Below are 18621 nucleotides of genomic sequence, written 5' to 3' on the forward strand. Positions count from 1 at the left end.
GTTATGTGACATGATTCCTTGGAGCATGACTAAGTTTTCCACATACATTACAATGCTTTCTTAAAAATGGGCAGTTAGGAAAGTGGAGATGAACTGAGTGATGTGCTGAGGTAGGGGAGATGTTTGGTTGGGCAATTGAGAAGGACGGGGATATAATTTAGGTATGCCTTTAATTATTTATACTGAGATGATGAATATACATTTAATTCAATAACGTAAGTATTATTTCAGGCTGCCCACCTGGATTAATTCAGGAATTCAGCACTACATTGCTATAGGGTCAGTACAAGTTGACAAGGTTTTCTTTGCAGCCTTAGGGACCAAAACTTATTTTTTAAATGAAAGCATAAGTTTTGCAGAATTTAGTGGTAAACCCTACCCTAAACAGGAAAAAATTTGTCTTATTCTCACCAGTGAGTGGCTCTATCAATCCTTTTATTTATGCCAGTTGGTGTGTGGAAATGTTTGAAAAACATTACTATCTTATAACTCATTTCCCCTTAGGTTCCATTCTTGCCATTTTTGCCATCATTCAGTATCTTGGTGAATATTTACTTGATGGTACAGTTAAGCGGAGACACTTGGATCAGATTTAGCTTCTGGATGGCTTTAGGTAGGTACTATATTACAAGTGCTTACATTAAGCATTCATGGGTCTTGTCACGTGGCTCTTCCCAGGAATAATTTAAGCATCTTCTTTTAACAATTCAAATAAAAACCTTTTTTTCAATAAATGTACCATGATATTACTAATAAAAACAAGAACATACCTCAGAAGATGTATTAATTTGTTGATAAAACTGCACATGCAGCTGTGAGTTAACAGGAATCATAAAAGCTACAGGAGTAATTTCAATTAGCTTACTGCTTTCTTCCAAATACTGGTGATGTATGTGTAGGCCTGTAAAGCATTAAAATTCAGTTTGGTAAATCTTTTCTGCCTGTCTACTCTATTTAGGATGCAGTACATTCAACTCAAAAGCCAAACCATGAATATTTAACATGTTCTCAGGATTTGTTTAGGGTAAACAGATGTTCTGACTTTATAGGAACAGTCCTGATATTCTGGACTTTGTCTTTTTTAGTCACCTTTTGCCCCTCAGTCCCACCCCAATTTTCACACCTACTATCTGGTCACCATATGGTAATTACAAAAATGAAAACTACAAGTCATGGTTGTGACAAAATGATGCTGAAGGTTAGCTGGCATTCAGCGAGAGTATGGCAAAGAATGAATATGTAGGCTTTGCTTACACATACATACCAACTGCACTGATTTTGACCACACTGATTTTGAAATAGAGTTAGTTAATGCAAATCATGCAAATGGGTGTAAACCATGGGTAGCAGGTATCGTAGGCAGGTGCAGGCTGAGCCTCCCCAAACAGCCTACCATAGACCTGCCCATGATTCACCCCCAGACCAGGCCCCCTCCTGCTGTTCCCAGCACTCTGCCCTGGTTGGCCTTCCCTGGTTGGGGATAGCCATTTTGCCTCCCACAAAGGGACTCGGGGCAGCCGGTGCTGTGGGTATGCTGCCCACCTGGCACTCAGACCACATCCCCTGGTGCTCTTGGGCTGGCTGCCTGGAGCCCCAGTGCTAGGGGTGCTGTGGCCATAGACTCTGACTTCCCTTCTAGATAGGTGTGCGCATGTGCGTGCACTCAACTCCTCCTGGATCATCCTGAATGCCGTGAAACAGCTGTCTCACAGCAGTAGGAGGGAGGCATGGGGAGGAGTTGATCAGCAAGGCTGCTAGTGAACAAGAGGTGCTGGGGGAAGGGGCTAGACGGGGGAAGTTGGCTACTGGTGGGTGCACAGCATCTACTAAGTATTCCCTGTAGGTACTCGAGCCCTGGAACACTCAGAGTCAGTGCCTACGGCCACACCACCAGGAGCATTGGGGTTGGGGATGCTGAGGTTGCACTGTCCAGTGCGCTGGGGCTCAGGCCTTGCTTGGGCTGTGGGCCAGGATGGAGGTGCTCTGTGCTCCTGTGTGGAAGGAGGGGTATGACGGGAGAAAGAAGGGGGAGCAGAAGAGGAGGAGTGGGATCTTGGGCAATAAGGCAAGTTCTGGGTTCCCAGCTGCCCATCGTGCAAATTGTTTAAATGAAGGCAGGTTTTTTTAATTGATTTAGGAAATTGTCTTACACTGATGTAGCTTAAGTTGGTGCATTTAAGGGTACATCTAAACTACATCCCTTTTTCAATAAAGGGATGTAAATTAGACATATCAAAATTGTAAATGAAGCCAGGATTTGAATTTCCTGCGCTTCATTTACATAATGGTGGCCATGGCTTTTTTCAAAAAGCTGCTTTAAAAAAAAAACAACCCCACGGTCAAGAGGGGATCGTTCGACAGAAATGCCCCCTTTCGAAAGAGCCTCATTTTTGAGGGTTACAGGATCTATCGAAACAGGGCATTTCTGTCAAATGATCCCCATCTTGACCGCTTTTTGAAAAGCGGCTTTTCGAAAAAAAGCCGCGGCCACCATTATACAAATGAAGTGCAGGAAATTCAAATCCCAGCTTTATTTACAATTTCAATACATCTAATTTACTTCCCTTTATCGGAAAAAGGGATGTAGTTTAGATGTATCCTAAGAGTATTCACACAAGGAGGTTGCACTGATTTAACTAGCTCAGCTTCTAAATCAATTTACTTAAATTGGTACAGACTCTGTAGGCTAGGCCAGAAAACTTGGGGAGAAAAAAGATGTAAAATCCGTATCAATATTTTTCTAATAATTATAATCAAAATTGTAGAGAGAGGAATATTTGCACCAACTGTATCTATTTCCTGTTACTCTATCATTCTCCTCTGAACTGTAGAACATTTAAAATTATAGAAAGATATATTGCAAAATCAATTATGGTGCTCCAAACTTGTATTGCAGGCATGAATTACAGGCAGCACTTACCATTAACATCACAGATAGGAGTATACTCAAATAACCAGGGTCCAGCACTGCCACTTGTCTTTAATGTAGGGAAGAGCTACATTAACGGGTACAAAGGCCTGAGGTACCAGCTGTAATTTGCATAGCAGAGGCTGGGAGCTGTTCAAATATATGGGTTTAGGTGTCTGGGGGGCTGGAAATCACTGTTTTAATGAACTATTTGCTTGAGAAAACTACTAAATATTTTTTGTTTTTGTTTTGGAAGGCTTTATTATTTACTTTGCATATGGTATCAGACACAGTCTTGAAGGTCATCCTAGAGATGAGGAAGATGACGATACTTACTCAGAAAACAGTGGAATGCAGGAAAAGATCCCTGTGGAAGAAGCAGATGAACATGCAAATGAAAATGCTCAGTTTATTACACATGAAAGGACAAGTGAATGTTAATGTCTTCAAGCAACCTTAACATGCATGTTTCTTTAGTAAACTATGATCGAATGTAGTTGCTGAATGAAATAGTCTAAAGGTAGCTGCCAGCAGATTAATAATAATTTATATTCATGCATCTTGAAAGTCTCTACTACAAAGTGTGACTGACGTGTTGGACTAGCTGCTAATCCCTGTTGAATACTTCAGATCCGGTAACACAAAGACTTTCTTCAGTGATAGATTGATATTCCTGGTAGGAACATAAAAGAAGATGAGGGCACGGACATGTTTCCAAATAGATAACTATACCTTTTGCTATATTAAAATTTAGGAGTGTTTTGTTTGTACGATTATATTCAATTAATCAGTAATCACAAAGTATTAATAATTTAACAACTGCCTAAAAAAGAGGGACATTTTATATTGTATGAGGAAAGCAAGTGCTTTTCATACAGTCTTCTTATCCCTGTTTGTTAAAATACGTTGTCATTATCTGAGATGGTATAATGAATAACAAAAAGTGACCTTACTCTTTGATCATTAAAATATGAATGCATTCTTATATCTTTACAGGGAACTAACAGGAGATAAATTGGGAGTAGGCCTACAGCAGTGATTTTCAACCTTGTGGATCTGCAGACAATGTCAAAAGGGTTCGTGAAAGGTGACTATGAATATAAGTTTTAGATCTCAGCGAAGGCATTCCATTTTTCAGATTAATCAAAAGCATGTGATTATACCGACCTACAGGTCAAAACCTGGAAGTGTTGTCATTATCATAGAAGCTCAAAGTGCAGCAAATGCTGTGCCGAGCATGTGCAACACTTATACCTGAATTTTGTTCAGACAGTATTCAGTATAGAACTTCTATGGTAGGTGTCTGCACACCACATGTTGAATTTCTAAAGGGGTCCACACCTCCATTCCAAATTTTTAGGGGTTTGCAAATGGAAAAAAGGTTGAAAAACACTGGTTTACAGAATATTCTGCAAAATATGTTTACAGAAGGTAAATAGCACAAATTAGACAAGTAGAGTACAATATAGCTATATCAAAGTAGCAAGGAGATGTTCAATTATCCTTACTATTAAGTAGATATGCATAATTCAGTCTATGAAAATGTTTGAGCAATGATACACTGTAGGAACAGTATTCCAGAATATTATTTTGTTTCATAGAAAGTCACATCTGATTTTTTTTCCCTTTCAAAGTTACTGTAGGTGTTAAAGGAAAATTCAAAAGCAGACCTGTTGTTATTTGCCAGTAAATCAACTGGGGCATAGTAGTACTTAATAGGGTGAAATCCTGGCACTATTGAATTCAGTAGGAATATATGTAATTATTAGTACTCAATGTATAGCACTGCTAACGCTTTCTTCAGCTAAACTCCCTTTTCCTCCTCTTCTATCATATACATCTTAGGGATGGAGGGAGTTTCTATCTCATACATTGTTTCTTGATAAGAAACAAATTACTATGGTACTAGAATTCCTTGCACAGAAGGTGGGCATATAGGGAGGCAAAGCTTTTGTTTAACTAAATGTATTTTCAGCCCTGACACTGTATCTTCAGGGATGACAGGGTTTAAAAGATATTTTGATGGTATTCTTTTCAATATAAAAGCAAAGGGTTGTTACCTTTGTGTACCTCAAAAGTACACAATCATTTAAATATTTTAGTTGGTTTAGGCTTATATAGTTGAGAAGTATCACTGTGAATTAGGATGTGGAGCTATTTTGCCCAAAATGTCTGCTATTGATTAAAAATAAGTTCCCAATAATAAGCAAAAGACATTCAGAATGCTTCCACTGACTAAAGGAAATAGACAATCCTACAATCTAAAGGACAATATTGCTGAAGCACATTGTGCTGGTAGCTTTCTCCTTTGTTCACTATAAGTAGAGCCTTGTGCAGATCCAAAATTTCTATCTGCATCCGAAACTGCAAAAATGAGCTGAGGAGAGTGGCATCCATACCCAAGGATGAAGAAATCCATGGATATGAAGTGGATATCCATGGATTTGCACGGCTCTAACTAGAAGACAAGACCCAGTGAACACAATTTTGACAGCTATCTTCAAAGATTTATGTTGTCCAATACTAAGCATCAATACTTTATACTTCTACAAGATCTAGACTTTCATAGAGAAGGTATAAAGCCATTATCTCTATCAGCAGCATTGGATTCTTGCTACTTTTTAGATATAAAAGTACATTCCAATGTAAGCAGCAGCTAATGTGCACAATCCTCTGTCAACACAAAAATATAAAAGTTTCTTGGCACAGAACCAGAAATGTATTCATACCATACAGGAGAATGGATTCTTAATGTTCAACTTTTTCCTATACTCTTCATTTTGAATTGAATTGTGGACATCTTGCAGCACCTGCAATTGAAGGATGGGTAAATTTGTGCTGTTGCGCCAGTGGCCCCTACTGGGCATTAACGAGAGGTGACACACTGGAAAGAACACTCCCTTTTTTCTTTGAATGGAAGGTACTTGGTTACCTACTGTGCCCCAGTGACATTTCCAGAAAGCAATTCCTGGAAGGCCAGAGCCCTGTTAGCTACCTGTATCTCTGTGAGAGAAGCATGTGAAAAGGAGCAATACCTTCCTCTTACTGACACTGTGGATAAATCATGAGAATGGCCATACTGGGTCAGACTAAAGTTTCATCTAGTTCCATATCCTGTCTCCCAGCAGTGGCCCGTGCCAGGTTCCCCAGAGGAAATGAACATAAGAATGGCCATACTGGATTAGACCAAAGGTCCATCTAGTCCAGTATCCTATCTGTCAACAGTGGCCAATGTCAGATGCCCCAGAGGTAGTAAACACAACAGGTAATTATGCGATTCCACTCCTGTCATCCATTTCCAGGCAGAGGCTAAGGACACCATTCCTACCCATCCTGGCTAATAGCCATTGATGGACCTAACCTCCATGAATCTATCTAGCTCTTTTTGAACCCTGTTAAAGTTCTAGTCTTCACAACATCCTCTGGCAAGGAGTTCCACAGGTTGACTGCGAACTGAGTGAAGAAAAACTTCCTTTTGTGTGTTTTAAACCCGCTACCTATTAATTTCATTTGGTGACCCCGAGTTCTTATATTATGGGAACAAGTAAATAACTTTTCCTTAATCACTTTGCTCACACAGGTCATGATTTTATAGACTTCTATCATATCCTCCCTTAGTCTCCTCTTTTCTAAGGTGAAAAGTCCAAGTCTTTTTAATCTCTCTTCATATGGGACCCGTTCTAAACCCATAATCATTTTTGTTGCCGTTTTCTGAACCTTTTCCAATGCCAATATATCTTTTTTGAGATGAGGCAACCACATCTGTATGCAGTATTCAAGATGTTAGTGTACCATGGTTTTATATAGAGGCAATAAGATATTCTCAGTTTTATTCTCTGTGCATTTTAAAATTATTCCTAACATTTTGTTTGACTGCCGCTGAACACTGGGTGGATGTTTTCAGAGAACTCTCCACAATGACTCCAAGATCTTTATCTTGAGTAGTTGTAGCCAAATTAGTCCCCATCATATTGTATGTGTAGCTGGGATTATGTTTTCCAATGTACATTACTTTACATTTATCAACATTCAATTTCATTTGCCATTTTGCTGTCCAGATTCCTAATTGGTGAGATCTTTGTGAAGCTCTTCACAGTCTGCTTTGGTCTTAACTATCTTGAGCAGTTTAGTGTCATCTGTAAATTTTGCCATCTTGCTGTTTACTACTTTCTCTAGATCATTGATACATAAATTGAATAGGATTGGTACCAGGACTGACCCCACTAGTTACCGCTCCTTTCTGAAAACTTACTATATATTCCTATCTTTTAACCAGTTATCAATCCATGACAGACCTTCCCTCTTATCCCATGACAACTGACTTTACTTAAGAGCCTTTGTTGAGGGACCTTTTTAAAGACTTTCTGGAAATCTAAGTATACTATATCCACAGAACTCTAGTAGATTAGTAAGGCATGATTTCACTTTATAGAAACCATATTGGCTTCCCCCAACAAATTATGCTCATCTATGTGTCTGATAATTTTATTCATCATTATAGTTTCCACTAATTTTCCCGTTACTGACGTTAGTAATAACCAGGATCACCTTTTTAAATATTAGTGTCACATTAGCTATCTTCCAGTCATTAGGTACAGAAGCTGATTTAAAGGGTAGGTTACAGATCACTGTCAATTTCACATTTGAGTTCTTTCAGAACTTTTGGGTGAATGCCATCTGGTCCCGGTGACTTGTTCCTGTTAAGTTTATCAATTTGTTCCAAATCCTCCTCTAATGACACTTCAATCTGGGACAAATCCTCAAATTTGTCACCTAAAGAGAATGGCTCAGGTTTGGGAATCTTCCTAACATCCTCTGCCATGAAACTGAAGCAAAGAATTTGTTTAGTTTCTCTGCAATGACTTTGTCGTTGCACAGCACAAATAATTGGACAGCACAAACAATCATCAAGTGCTTCATTGCCTGTCACTCATTCACAGCTTCTGGCAAAAAGAGGCTAGTGACACTGTCCTTGCCCATCCTGACCAATAGTCATTAATGGCCTATCCTCCATGAACTTATCTAGATCTTTTTTTTTTAAACCCTGTTATAATCTTGGCCCTTCACAACATCCTCTGGCAAGGAATTCCACAGATTGGCTATGCATTGTGTGAACAAAATACTTAATTTTGTTTTGTTTTAAATCCTCTGATTTTAGCTATTATTATCCTACGGATAAATACTCACCTTTATGTATCACCAGTCAGGAGTGGTGGTGGTCTTGGTGTTGGGGACAAACCTATCCCAAGTTGATTAGCAATATGATTTTGGGTGGCACGGAAGGAAGAGGGCTAGGGTATAAGGAAAGTTGATGAAAAGCAAACAACTCCACCAGGGCTGGATTAAGACATGCTGAGGCACTAAACTATATCAAGCTGAAAAGGCCCAATAACATTAACAAAAAATGTGTATTATTCTAACAAAATGGACAATGAAAATAGAAATAATAAAATGTTTTTATTTGCATATATGTAGGCAAGGATGCAACTAAAAATGAGTTATTTTTGTTTTGTTTTTAGAGTCCCCTCATAATCTGAGGCCCTAAAATGTATCTTAATTAGCTTGTGCATAAATCCGGTGCTGACCTAACAAAAGTTTGTGTGCATAGATGGTACAACTCTGTTATCTTCAACTGAATGAATCTATGTTGATTAACTGCTTTGCCTATTAAATTTAAGCAAAATATTTAGATTCAGGTTGAACTTTTCTAGTCTGGCACCCTCTGGTCTGACAACATCCCATGGTCCGGCATGATTTTAGTTACCCAGATGTCCACTTATCATGGATGTGGCCAAGTTTCCCACAATTCTATAAAGTTTGTTTATAGCCACCAGTCCTAGCTCTTAGTGTTCTGTGCTGTTATTTAGCTCTAATTTACCCCAAGCTATCTAATAAAAGCCCTAGTAAGCAGTGAAAATGTTGGTAATACTACTAGACAATATTGACCTCCCGTGGTTTGGCAAATTCTCTGCTTCAGCACTAGTCAGGTCCAAAGGGTGCTGATCTTGAGAGGTTCAACCTGTATAAAGGAAGAAGCTATTAGATTTTTGGCACCAATGGAAATTTCTTTGTATCAGCTTTGAGGATGTTACTACTAAACAGATTAAAAATATTATCTGTGTAGAGGAAAACTTGACATTTTCTGTTTATATTTGTTTCTACATAATGTGTAACTAATAATATATTTTGGAAAATTTTATAGTATTTTCAGTTTATGAATTAATACTTCGAGATATTTTTTAATGCCCACTAATTTAATTTAACTCTTATTGTATGGTGAATGAAGAGCCATCATTATAGTGTGTATTATGTTTGCCTTAATCCCTGAAATGCTGGGAATTGCATTTAATTGTGTGTCATGAACAGACAGTGACCACCAGAGAGGGTTTAATTTTTTTTTTTTAATGTAAGTGCTTCCTTCAGACTTTTAAGACCATATACCATAGAGAATAGATTTTAGATGTAGTTGAATGGGCCTGTCGCTCATCATTCAAAATGCAATTAAAGAAAAACTCCAGGGGCTTATTAAAACACAGGAATTTTCATTTAGAAATACTGATCACAATTTCAGTATCTTGTTAAATGAATGCAAAAAGATGTCTGTCTCAAGTCTAATATTTCAATTATACTTTCCAGCAATGGTCTATTTTGATGCAGAGTAGGACAGAAATATCATATTCACCATTTGAAATTATTAGAAATCCAAGACTTTCAAAGCTTTAGGAAGGAAGCTAGGACTAACTTTTTACAGCATTTATCCAACTATTTGTTCATTTTTTTTTTTAACAAAACATGAAAAAACCTGAATTCCAGTTATTTAAACAGAGACGCTGATGCCTGTGTTCTACTCAGCATGACTGAACTGTCAAGGCACCAGCTTCCTGTTTAAAATAGAACTGTAAAAGGATAGTCAAACAGCAATTTGTTGAAGGAAATCCTGCCTCCTTCAATTGCAGCTTTTTAAAGGCTGCTGACAACCAGGGTATTCCTATGGGGGTGAGAAGAAGTATATATAGAATCTGTGTATGGAATCTATTAATGTCTGCACAGATACAAAAGTTGTATCCTCATAAATGAGCTGTGGATATCTCCATCCATATCCACAGACATGGAAAATGTGGATATAAAGTGGATATTGGTGGAGTTGTAGAAATCTAGGAATCTACACCCTATGCACAGCAAAGCACAACTCTGTAGTGGCTCCTTGCACATCTCTGAACAACCAAATTTGTGTAGGGGACATAGGCTGGTTACTTCATTGCTTTACAATGACCTTGACAGAGTAAAAGAGAAAACCAAAGTTGGTTGTTTGGAGGAAAAGAGGAAAATATCCATGTCTGTGTGGCTGGATTTAGTCCTTGATAATTAATCATGACACTGAATTACAAACATTAAAAGTGATTTCTGTGTTGTGCTGGAATTTTCCTTAAAAGGGACACTGTCAATAACACTTCTGACTGAAAAGTGTAATTTATTATTTCTACCTAAAATTTCCATAAATCTTGAAAGACTAGTTTTTTTATTTTAAAAAAATTGTGTGTATTTGACATTACTTTGTGTATAAACAAGTTTCCTCTTTTGTTTTCATGGCTATTTCTCACAACATGGGAGATATAAAGACATTTAATAATAGTAAAATATGATTGCAGATACTAGGGGGCAGGAGGTTCAGTAGCAGGCACAGTACCAAAAATCATTAATAACTTATTATTTTAATTACAAAAAAACAAAAAATGGTCTGGTAGCACTTTAAAGACTAACAAAACATATAGATGGCATCACGAGCTTTCGTGGGCACAGCCCACTTCTTCAGATGACCGGAGACATCTGAAGAAGTGGGCTGTGCCCACGAAAACTCATGATGCCATCTATATGTTTTGTTAGTCTATAAAGAGCTACCAGATCATTTGTTGTTTTTTTTTTTAATTTTTCCTGTACAGACTAACTCGGCTACCCCCTGAAGCTTATTACAGTATTTTAAGTTGACTTAATTTTAACTTAAAGAAACATCATCAGATTGTCTCAGTTCTCATCTCTAATATACAAAGATAATTCTTTGTTAGTTAATGATGGTGCCTTTGCTAGTAGGTAGCCAAGTAATATCACTGTAAGAATCAAGTAAAATATTTGCGTTAGGTTTGGTATCCACTATAGACCCAATACTGCAAGGTTCTAGCTGCCCTCAACTTACTTTTGCCTTGCAGGATCCAGCCATATAATACACAACAAGTATATACATTCTTACAGGTGAGAGGTGTTTAGATAAATATGTAAGAAATTATATGTATAAAACAAAAACTGAATTTGTATGTGTGCACACGCATCTTTATATTTCTCTAGAAATGAACTGAAAACTCTAATCCTATGAGATGAAAATTTAGTTTATACATTGCTCTTTAAAAATTATGATTAATGGTTATTGTAATTTGTTCAATGTCTGCAAATGATGTAGTATTGTCAACAATCTGTTGACACAGGTAGTTTTTTTAAAAATGGAGAAAGCTATTGCTATACAGTATCTTCATTAGTGCAAAATAGACTTATTCTATGTAACTTATCATGCCTACGTCACTGTAAGTTACAGTTTGTTTATTTTAACTGCTAATAGTGTTAATGGCAATAAATCAGGACTGTATTGGCAATGTGGTTAGGTTAGACATTTTGACAATTAACCTTTACATTAAACAAAGGGATTGCACATCTGTACTGTGCAGTAACTACAAATAACATGAATAAGTCTGCCACTACACACACAGTTTTAATAAAGTCTTAGATTGTTAATTAATATGTTTAGTGACCCCTTTACCTCAAATTATCCCCTATATATGCCTTTCTAGAAGAAGAGTTAATTTTTAAAGTAATGAGGCTCTATCAAGTGCCTTTTTTGATTGTGCATCAATGTATCCTGGAATATTCCAAGATTTAATGAAAATGGGTGAAATCTACCACAGTGCGTTAAGCCAGCACAAGGCTTTGCATGTCATTTAAGTAGCTCGATGCCTTCAACACTGGGATACCTTTCATACTAAATTAATTTCATTCGCATATGTTTTTACAGATCTTTTTTGGTTACAAAAGCTTTAATGGGTTTAGGCCCTGATCCTGGAAAAGGGTACACATTACAATGTGCAATGTTACACATTGAAGTCAATAAGGCTACTTGCAGTGTGTAAAGTTAATACGTGTGCAGGATCAGAGCCTTATTCCTCAACAGGCTATTCACACAGCATAGGATACCTATCTCTGTTTTTGTTGCCTCTAGCTTTAATATTTTTTTCTGCTATGTGCTTTTTGAGCATTTCTTAATTTTTACAACTGGCTTTTCCAAAACAAATTACAATCATGTCTCCCCCGACCTCAGTTTATGATTTGATTCTAGGAGTATTCGGACACTAACCAACTTAAATAACATTTGCACAAACATGCATAAGTCTGAACCGTATGCAAATGTGCTGCTTTTTATTGTCTGCTGGACAAATTCTGATGTCTTTAGAATGTTTTCATTCAGCCTGTCTCAGGCAAACTGCCACTGAAATCAGTATAAATTGGGCAGAGTAGGAGTTAAGGTTACCAATAGCCCAATATTGTTTTGGAGGATTTGTTTTCCTGAGTGTTGACAGATTGGAAAGCATTTAATATATTTGTTTAATACATTTTAAAATACTTTTGTGTTTTATCGGTTTTAAAAATGCTAGTATTTCTATCTTTTGGAAATTTGTTCTATCACTGTATATATGTACATTGCAGTAATTATTTCAAGTGTATTTTATTTGCTTCAGTGCATTTAAATGTAGATAAAAGTATGATGTAGCCTCATATATACATTTATATTTGTATAATGCTTTAGTCTAAAAATAATGTTTATGAACGTAAAAATGTGTTTTAAATGTAAGAATTAAAATATTTTATGGTGCTTGGGTTTTTCACATTTTCAGTAGAATATTATCAGTGTTCTTAGTTGCTATAGAACTTGTGATGGAAATTATACTGCCAAGGTTTTATTCACTGTAATATATGCTTCATAGTACAGTAATCATGCATTTGTTCTATATTTTTTAAAATAAACTTAAAATTGTTTGCATGTACTGTACATAAGTTTCAACTTTATCTTGCATTCTAAAATGATTGCTGAAGTCTTTGTACAAAAAATAAACCACATATTTTAATAAGTAAAGTAGAGCAACCTACAGTGATTGAAAACCATTCAGTCTGTTATGTGACTTGTTATCAAATGTTATATTATAAATTGCTTCCAGTGTAGCACATAATTTTAACATGTACTGCATAATAATAAGCATTCTGTTGTACAATAAGCAGTTATGTTCTTGCTAAAAGTTTTTTATTTTTCAAGAAGATAGATTGGATCAATATGGATACAACACGAGGCAGTCATGAGACCATGTTACCATTATCCCTCTATCACAGACAACAGAGCAGAGAGTCTCCACGGGCCCCAGGACAAGGTGAGGGGGAAACCTGGCTCCATGTTCCTGGAAGGGGCATGGCCAAGGGCAGCAGACCCTCAGCACTGCATGGAGCACAGCATCAGCCCTCTTTCAGCCCTTAGTGCTGCCTGGCAGGAGCTGGAGCCCTGGGCCACTTTGAATCATCAGGCCCTGGAGCAACTGCCCCCTTTGTTCCCTCTCCTTCTCTTCTCCTCCCCCCCCCCACTGGTGGGACTGATCACAGACTTACCACATCACATTCAGTTAAATCCACTTGGAGACTTGTGATAATTAAACCAACCTGTTACCTCTCCAGCTAACTGAAATCCCATTCTCAGATGGGGAACAACATGCTGCACCAGCTCAAAGGTCTGCTCTTACTTTGGGGTGGAGTCCCATTCCAATTAACACTGCCAGGGAGCCAGAATGTTATGTACTTACAAAATGGAAACATCAGTGCAAAAGAGAGTCAAGCGCATTAAGTAAATTCAGGAGTCCATCACCATACCCACCTCCTTAACCATTTCATCATAGATCCTGCACCAGGTGCAACAGGCATCTCTCTGGTTCAACCACAATTGCCATAACTATGCACCAGTTTAACCTAGTTTGCTCCCTATACTGCAACTCTGGGGCAGTGTTGCCGATACCGGAATGACTCACCTGACTTTTGGAATAGTGATAGAAATGTAGCCGTGTTAGTCTGGGGTAGTTGAAGCAAAATGCAGGACAATGTAGCACTTTAAAGACTAACAAGATGGTTTATTAGATGATGAGCTTTCGTGGGCCAGACCCACTTCCTCAGATCAAATAGTGGAAGAAAGTAGTCACAACCATATATACCAAAGGATACAATTTAAAAAATGAACAAATATGAAAAGGACAAATCACATTGCAGAACAGGAGGGGGATGCGGGGGGGGGGGGGGGGAGGAAGGAAGGAAGGTAGGTAAGTGTCTGTGAATTGATGATATTAGAGGTAGGGAGAGTGGGATGTTTGTGAGTTAATGGTATTAGAGGTGATAATTGGGGAAACTCTCTTGGTAATGGGTGAGATAGTTCAAATGTTTAAGTCCTTGTTGGCAAGTGTCGAATTTTAACATGAATGACAGTTCAGAGGATTCCCTTTCAAGTGCAGATGTAAAAGGTCTTTGTAGCAGAATGCAGGTGGTCAAGTCATTGAGAGAGTGTCCTTTCTGGTTAAAATGGCAAGAAACTGTTTTCTCTTTGTGATCTTGTCTGATATCCGTTTTGTGGGCATTAATCCTTTGGCGAAGTGTCAGATGTTTGTCCAATGTACATAGCAGACGGACACTTTCGGCACATGATAGCATAGATTATATTTCTGGATGCGCAGGAATATGTGTTCTTGATCTTATAACTCACTTGGTTAGGTCCAATTGAAATATAATCTATGCTATCATGTGCCGAAAGTGTCCGTCTGCTATGTACATTGGACAAACATCTCAGACACTTCGCCAAAGGATTAATGCCCACAAAACGGATATCAGACAAGATCACAAAGAGAAAACAGTTTCTTGCCATTTTAACCAGAAAGGACACTCTCTCAATGACTTGACCACCTGCATTCTGCTACAAAGACCTTTTACATCTGCACTTGAAAGGGAATCCTCTGAACTGTCATTCATGTTAAAATTCGACACTTGCCAACAAGGACTTAAACATTTGAACTATCTCACCCATTACCAAGAGAGTTTCCCCAATTATCACCTCTAATACCATTAACTCACAAACATCCCACTCTCCCTACCTCTAATATCATCAATTCACAGACACTTACCTTCCTTCCTCCCCCCCCCCCCCCCCCCCCCCCCCCCCCCCCCCCCCCCCCCCCCCCCCGCATCCCCCTCCTGTTCTGCAATGTGATTTGTCCTTTTCATATTTGTTCATTTTTTAAATTGTATCCTTTGGTATATATGGTTGTGACTACTTTCTTCCACTATTTGATCTGAGGAAGTGGGTCTGGCCCACGAAAGCTCATCATCTAATAAACCATCTTGCCTGACTTTTGGAGGGTGATCTATACCACCTACCCTCTCCTGATATAGAAACCATCCTCTGGCTACAGAACCTGGTCATCAAGCTCTTCCTGCAAATGATAGTCACACAGGCTAAAACTTACAAACATGACCTTTGATTGTTGGTGCTTCAGTTTTAGGGAGTCCATCCTGAGACACTGGGACTGATTTTCAGGGGGCTGATCACCCACAGTCCCCATTAAACTTCAGCTGGAAGCCAGCATGCATTACTTCTGAAGATGCCTTAAGTTGGGCACCCAAGCTTAAAGACTGCTTTTTAAAATTTTGGCTTTAAACTTGTGTCACCATTTCCCCTTCTTAAAAATGGAGAGGTGACTTAGGCTATGTCTACACTGCGGAGCTATTTTGGGATACTGGAAGTATTCTGTATCTTTTGAGTAAGCCAGTTATTTTGAAATATAATGGGCTTGCTATTCCAATGTCCCTGTAAACCTCGTTCCACGAGGATTAAAGGACGTTTCGGAATAGCGCTCTATTTTGAAATTAACACGAAATAAGCTATGTGATTTGCATAGGTCAAATTGTGTAGCTTATTTCAAGATAAGGGTGCTGTGAAAACAGTCCTTTACAGAGCATGGTTAAGTGCTTTGAGTTCTGCAGATAAACACATATATACAGTGGAAATACAGTTTCCCAGATCCTTATGCCTAAATCCCATTGAAATTGCTGGTACTCAGATACCTAAATACCTTTGAGGATTTGGGACAAAAGTGTTTTCTAACATAAAAATGTTCCATAGACCAAAGATACATAATACTAGATTTTTAAAGACCTTTCTTCAAGAAATGTCTCTAAATATTTGATAAAATTTGTGATTCTTCTGGATGAAAGGCCCCACATAAATCAGAAAAATACATTACATGTAAATTAGGGAGGTAATAGTGTAGTCGATTAACCGATAAGCAAAAGCTTTCAGGTTAATGCTATAGACTACATGCATTTCTCTCCCCCTGCCCGCCCCTGCCCAACCAGTACATTTTTTAGCAGGCTGGCCAGCAGCCCAGCTCACTTCTGGCTCATGCCAGGTCTGGGACCTACCCCCACTATGGCTCTGCATTTAAAGTGTATTAGGAGCCGGGTGGCTGGCAGCCCGGCTCAGTTCTGGTTTGTGCTGGGTCCGGGAGCTCAGACCTGCCCCCTCCCAGACAGGAGCTGCTGCCACCCTGCACTGCTGCCTCTTTATCAGAAGCAGCAGCACAGGGCAACAAGCAGCCAGTCCACAAGAGGAGCTGGTTTTTAAACTGGCTCCCCTTGCGGATCATCTCCTGCCTGGCAGCCTGAGCTGCTGCAGGCCCTGCCCATGAGGACTATAGAATAGTCAACTAACTGATAAGAATTAATGAGGTTACTTGACTATTCAATTAACTAATATTTAACATCCCTAGTTTAAATACTAAGCAAAAAAGAGTGAACTAGATCTTCAACTGCTGTGCTCTATCATAGCTCTATTAATTTCAACTGAGCTATGATGATTTACTCAAGTTGAGGGGCTGACCCAGTGTCTTCAATTACACAATGCTGTCTAATTCCAAGCTGGGTGCGGAAGAAAACAGGCCTGGGAGAGCCCTGGTGCGGCTGGAATCAGCTTGTCTCAGACCTGGGCAGTGGCATTCATACTCTACTCATTACATTCATACTCATTCATCTACATTCAGATGCATCTCTGTTTATGGACTTTAACCATATTTGGGACAGCAAACAACATGTTTCCCCCCAGAAACCGTTGGGGCGGCAACCAACACTGTTCCCCCCAGAATCACAGGAACCTATAGTTCCCTATGTCCGGACTCAATACAACTTTCCCATAGCAGGGGCGGTACCATGATCGCATCAACAGAACCACATCAACTAACTCTACTAGGGGGCAGCACTACAAAAATCCCCAGAACCGGTTACTTAATCTACTTGGGGGCGGCAAAACAAAAGTTCCCCATAACCGCTTTTGTGTCTGACCTTGTTGCTGATTCAAGAAGTTTGGATGGCGAGAGCCCAACGAGGCTCTATGGGCAGTCCTCCTCCTGAGCCCCAGTAGAGATTTCAAAAGGCTTCTTACCTCTAGTCTGGTGCCTTGGGGGGCAGAAGGGGAACTGTCCATAGCAGTTGTCGCTGTCTTCTCCTGGGCGTTGCCATCCGAGTCACGGCATCAAATTGTGGAAGAAAAAAGGCCTTCACTCTGTGTTTGTGAGCACCAAGAAGTCTGAGACAGTTTATTCGAGCAATATTGCAAGGGAAGAAGCTGCTGCTAGGCAGATTGTCAAATACAAAACAATTAGAAGCCAATATATATACTGTCCGTTATATATAATAACAAACAGTTATTCCCCTTCCCATAACAATTCCCTTCAGATGCCACCTTATCTCAAGGTCTTCAATGGAGTCAGCATTCTATCCTTATCTCAAGCACAAAAGAGAGGCGAGAGGCGAAAACAGTGTCTCTCACAGCTCTCGCATTGTTAGGTCTCAGTGTTAGCATGAGTTAGGCTAACCAAACTCAAAAATGGCTGCATACAAATCCCTTATTCCCTTTTTCCTGCCTCCACATTGGAAATTATTTTATTACTGAATCAAATGGTGCAGTTCTACCAATTATGTAGATATATTAGAGCAGATTATTCTGGAGTGTAATTGTGGCCCTGCTGATGTCAATAGGAGTTTTGCCATTGATTTCAATGTGGACAGAATTCAACCCTTTGAGTCATTTTGCAAATAGATTTAAATTCTGATGCCACAAAGTCTACAGTATGACTATTTACATGCTTAAAGTTAATCATCACATCTGTTACAGCATTGGGGCTGTTTTGAGGGATATATATTTATTACTAAAGCTCACTGCTGCTTATATAGTACACTGCAGGGCAAAAGCCAAATTAAGCTATGCAACTTGAGCTATGTCAATTGCATAGCTTAAGTTTAAATAGCTTAATTTGGCTTTTGGCACTGTCAACACAGCGAAAATCGAAGGAAGAACACTGTTTCTTTGACTTTCCTCACTCCTTGTGGAATGAGGGTTACCACGAGTCAGAGTAAGAAGTCCTCCAGCTCGCCATTATTTTGAAATAATGGGCTGTAGTGTAGACATGCTCTTTGTTATTTTGGAATAACGTCAATTATTTGGAAATGATACTGCTGTGTAGGTGTACCCAGACATTCCAGAAAAGTGTGGAAGCTTGAATCTATAAAACATTTCCTCTTTTGATGTGTCTGATCAC

General features: G+C 38.8%; 1 protein-coding gene across 9 annotated transcripts in view; it reads left to right on the plus strand.

Moving 5' to 3' along the window:
• SLC7A2 (solute carrier family 7 member 2) overlaps positions 1 to 9690 on the plus strand; it is a 109439-nt gene extending 99749 nt beyond the window's left edge. For all 9 annotated transcript variants that reach the window (XM_075931173.2, XM_075931174.2, XM_075931179.2 and 6 more), the window contains 2 exons: positions 505 to 613; positions 3165 to 9690. In XM_075931173.2, coding sequence (XP_075787288.2) covers positions 505 to 613; positions 3165 to 3349 — 294 coding nt within the window. In that variant the 3' untranslated portion in view covers positions 3350 to 9690. The remainder of the gene's footprint in view (positions 1 to 504; positions 614 to 3164) is intronic.
• The last annotated feature ends 8931 nt before the right edge of the window (positions 9691 to 18621 follow it).

The sequence above is a fragment of the Pelodiscus sinensis genome, chromosome 4, assembly GCF_052426305.1.
Source record: "Pelodiscus sinensis isolate ZL-2025 chromosome 4, ASM5242630v1, whole genome shotgun sequence".
Lineage (NCBI taxonomy): Eukaryota > Metazoa > Chordata > Testudines > Trionychidae > Pelodiscus > Pelodiscus sinensis.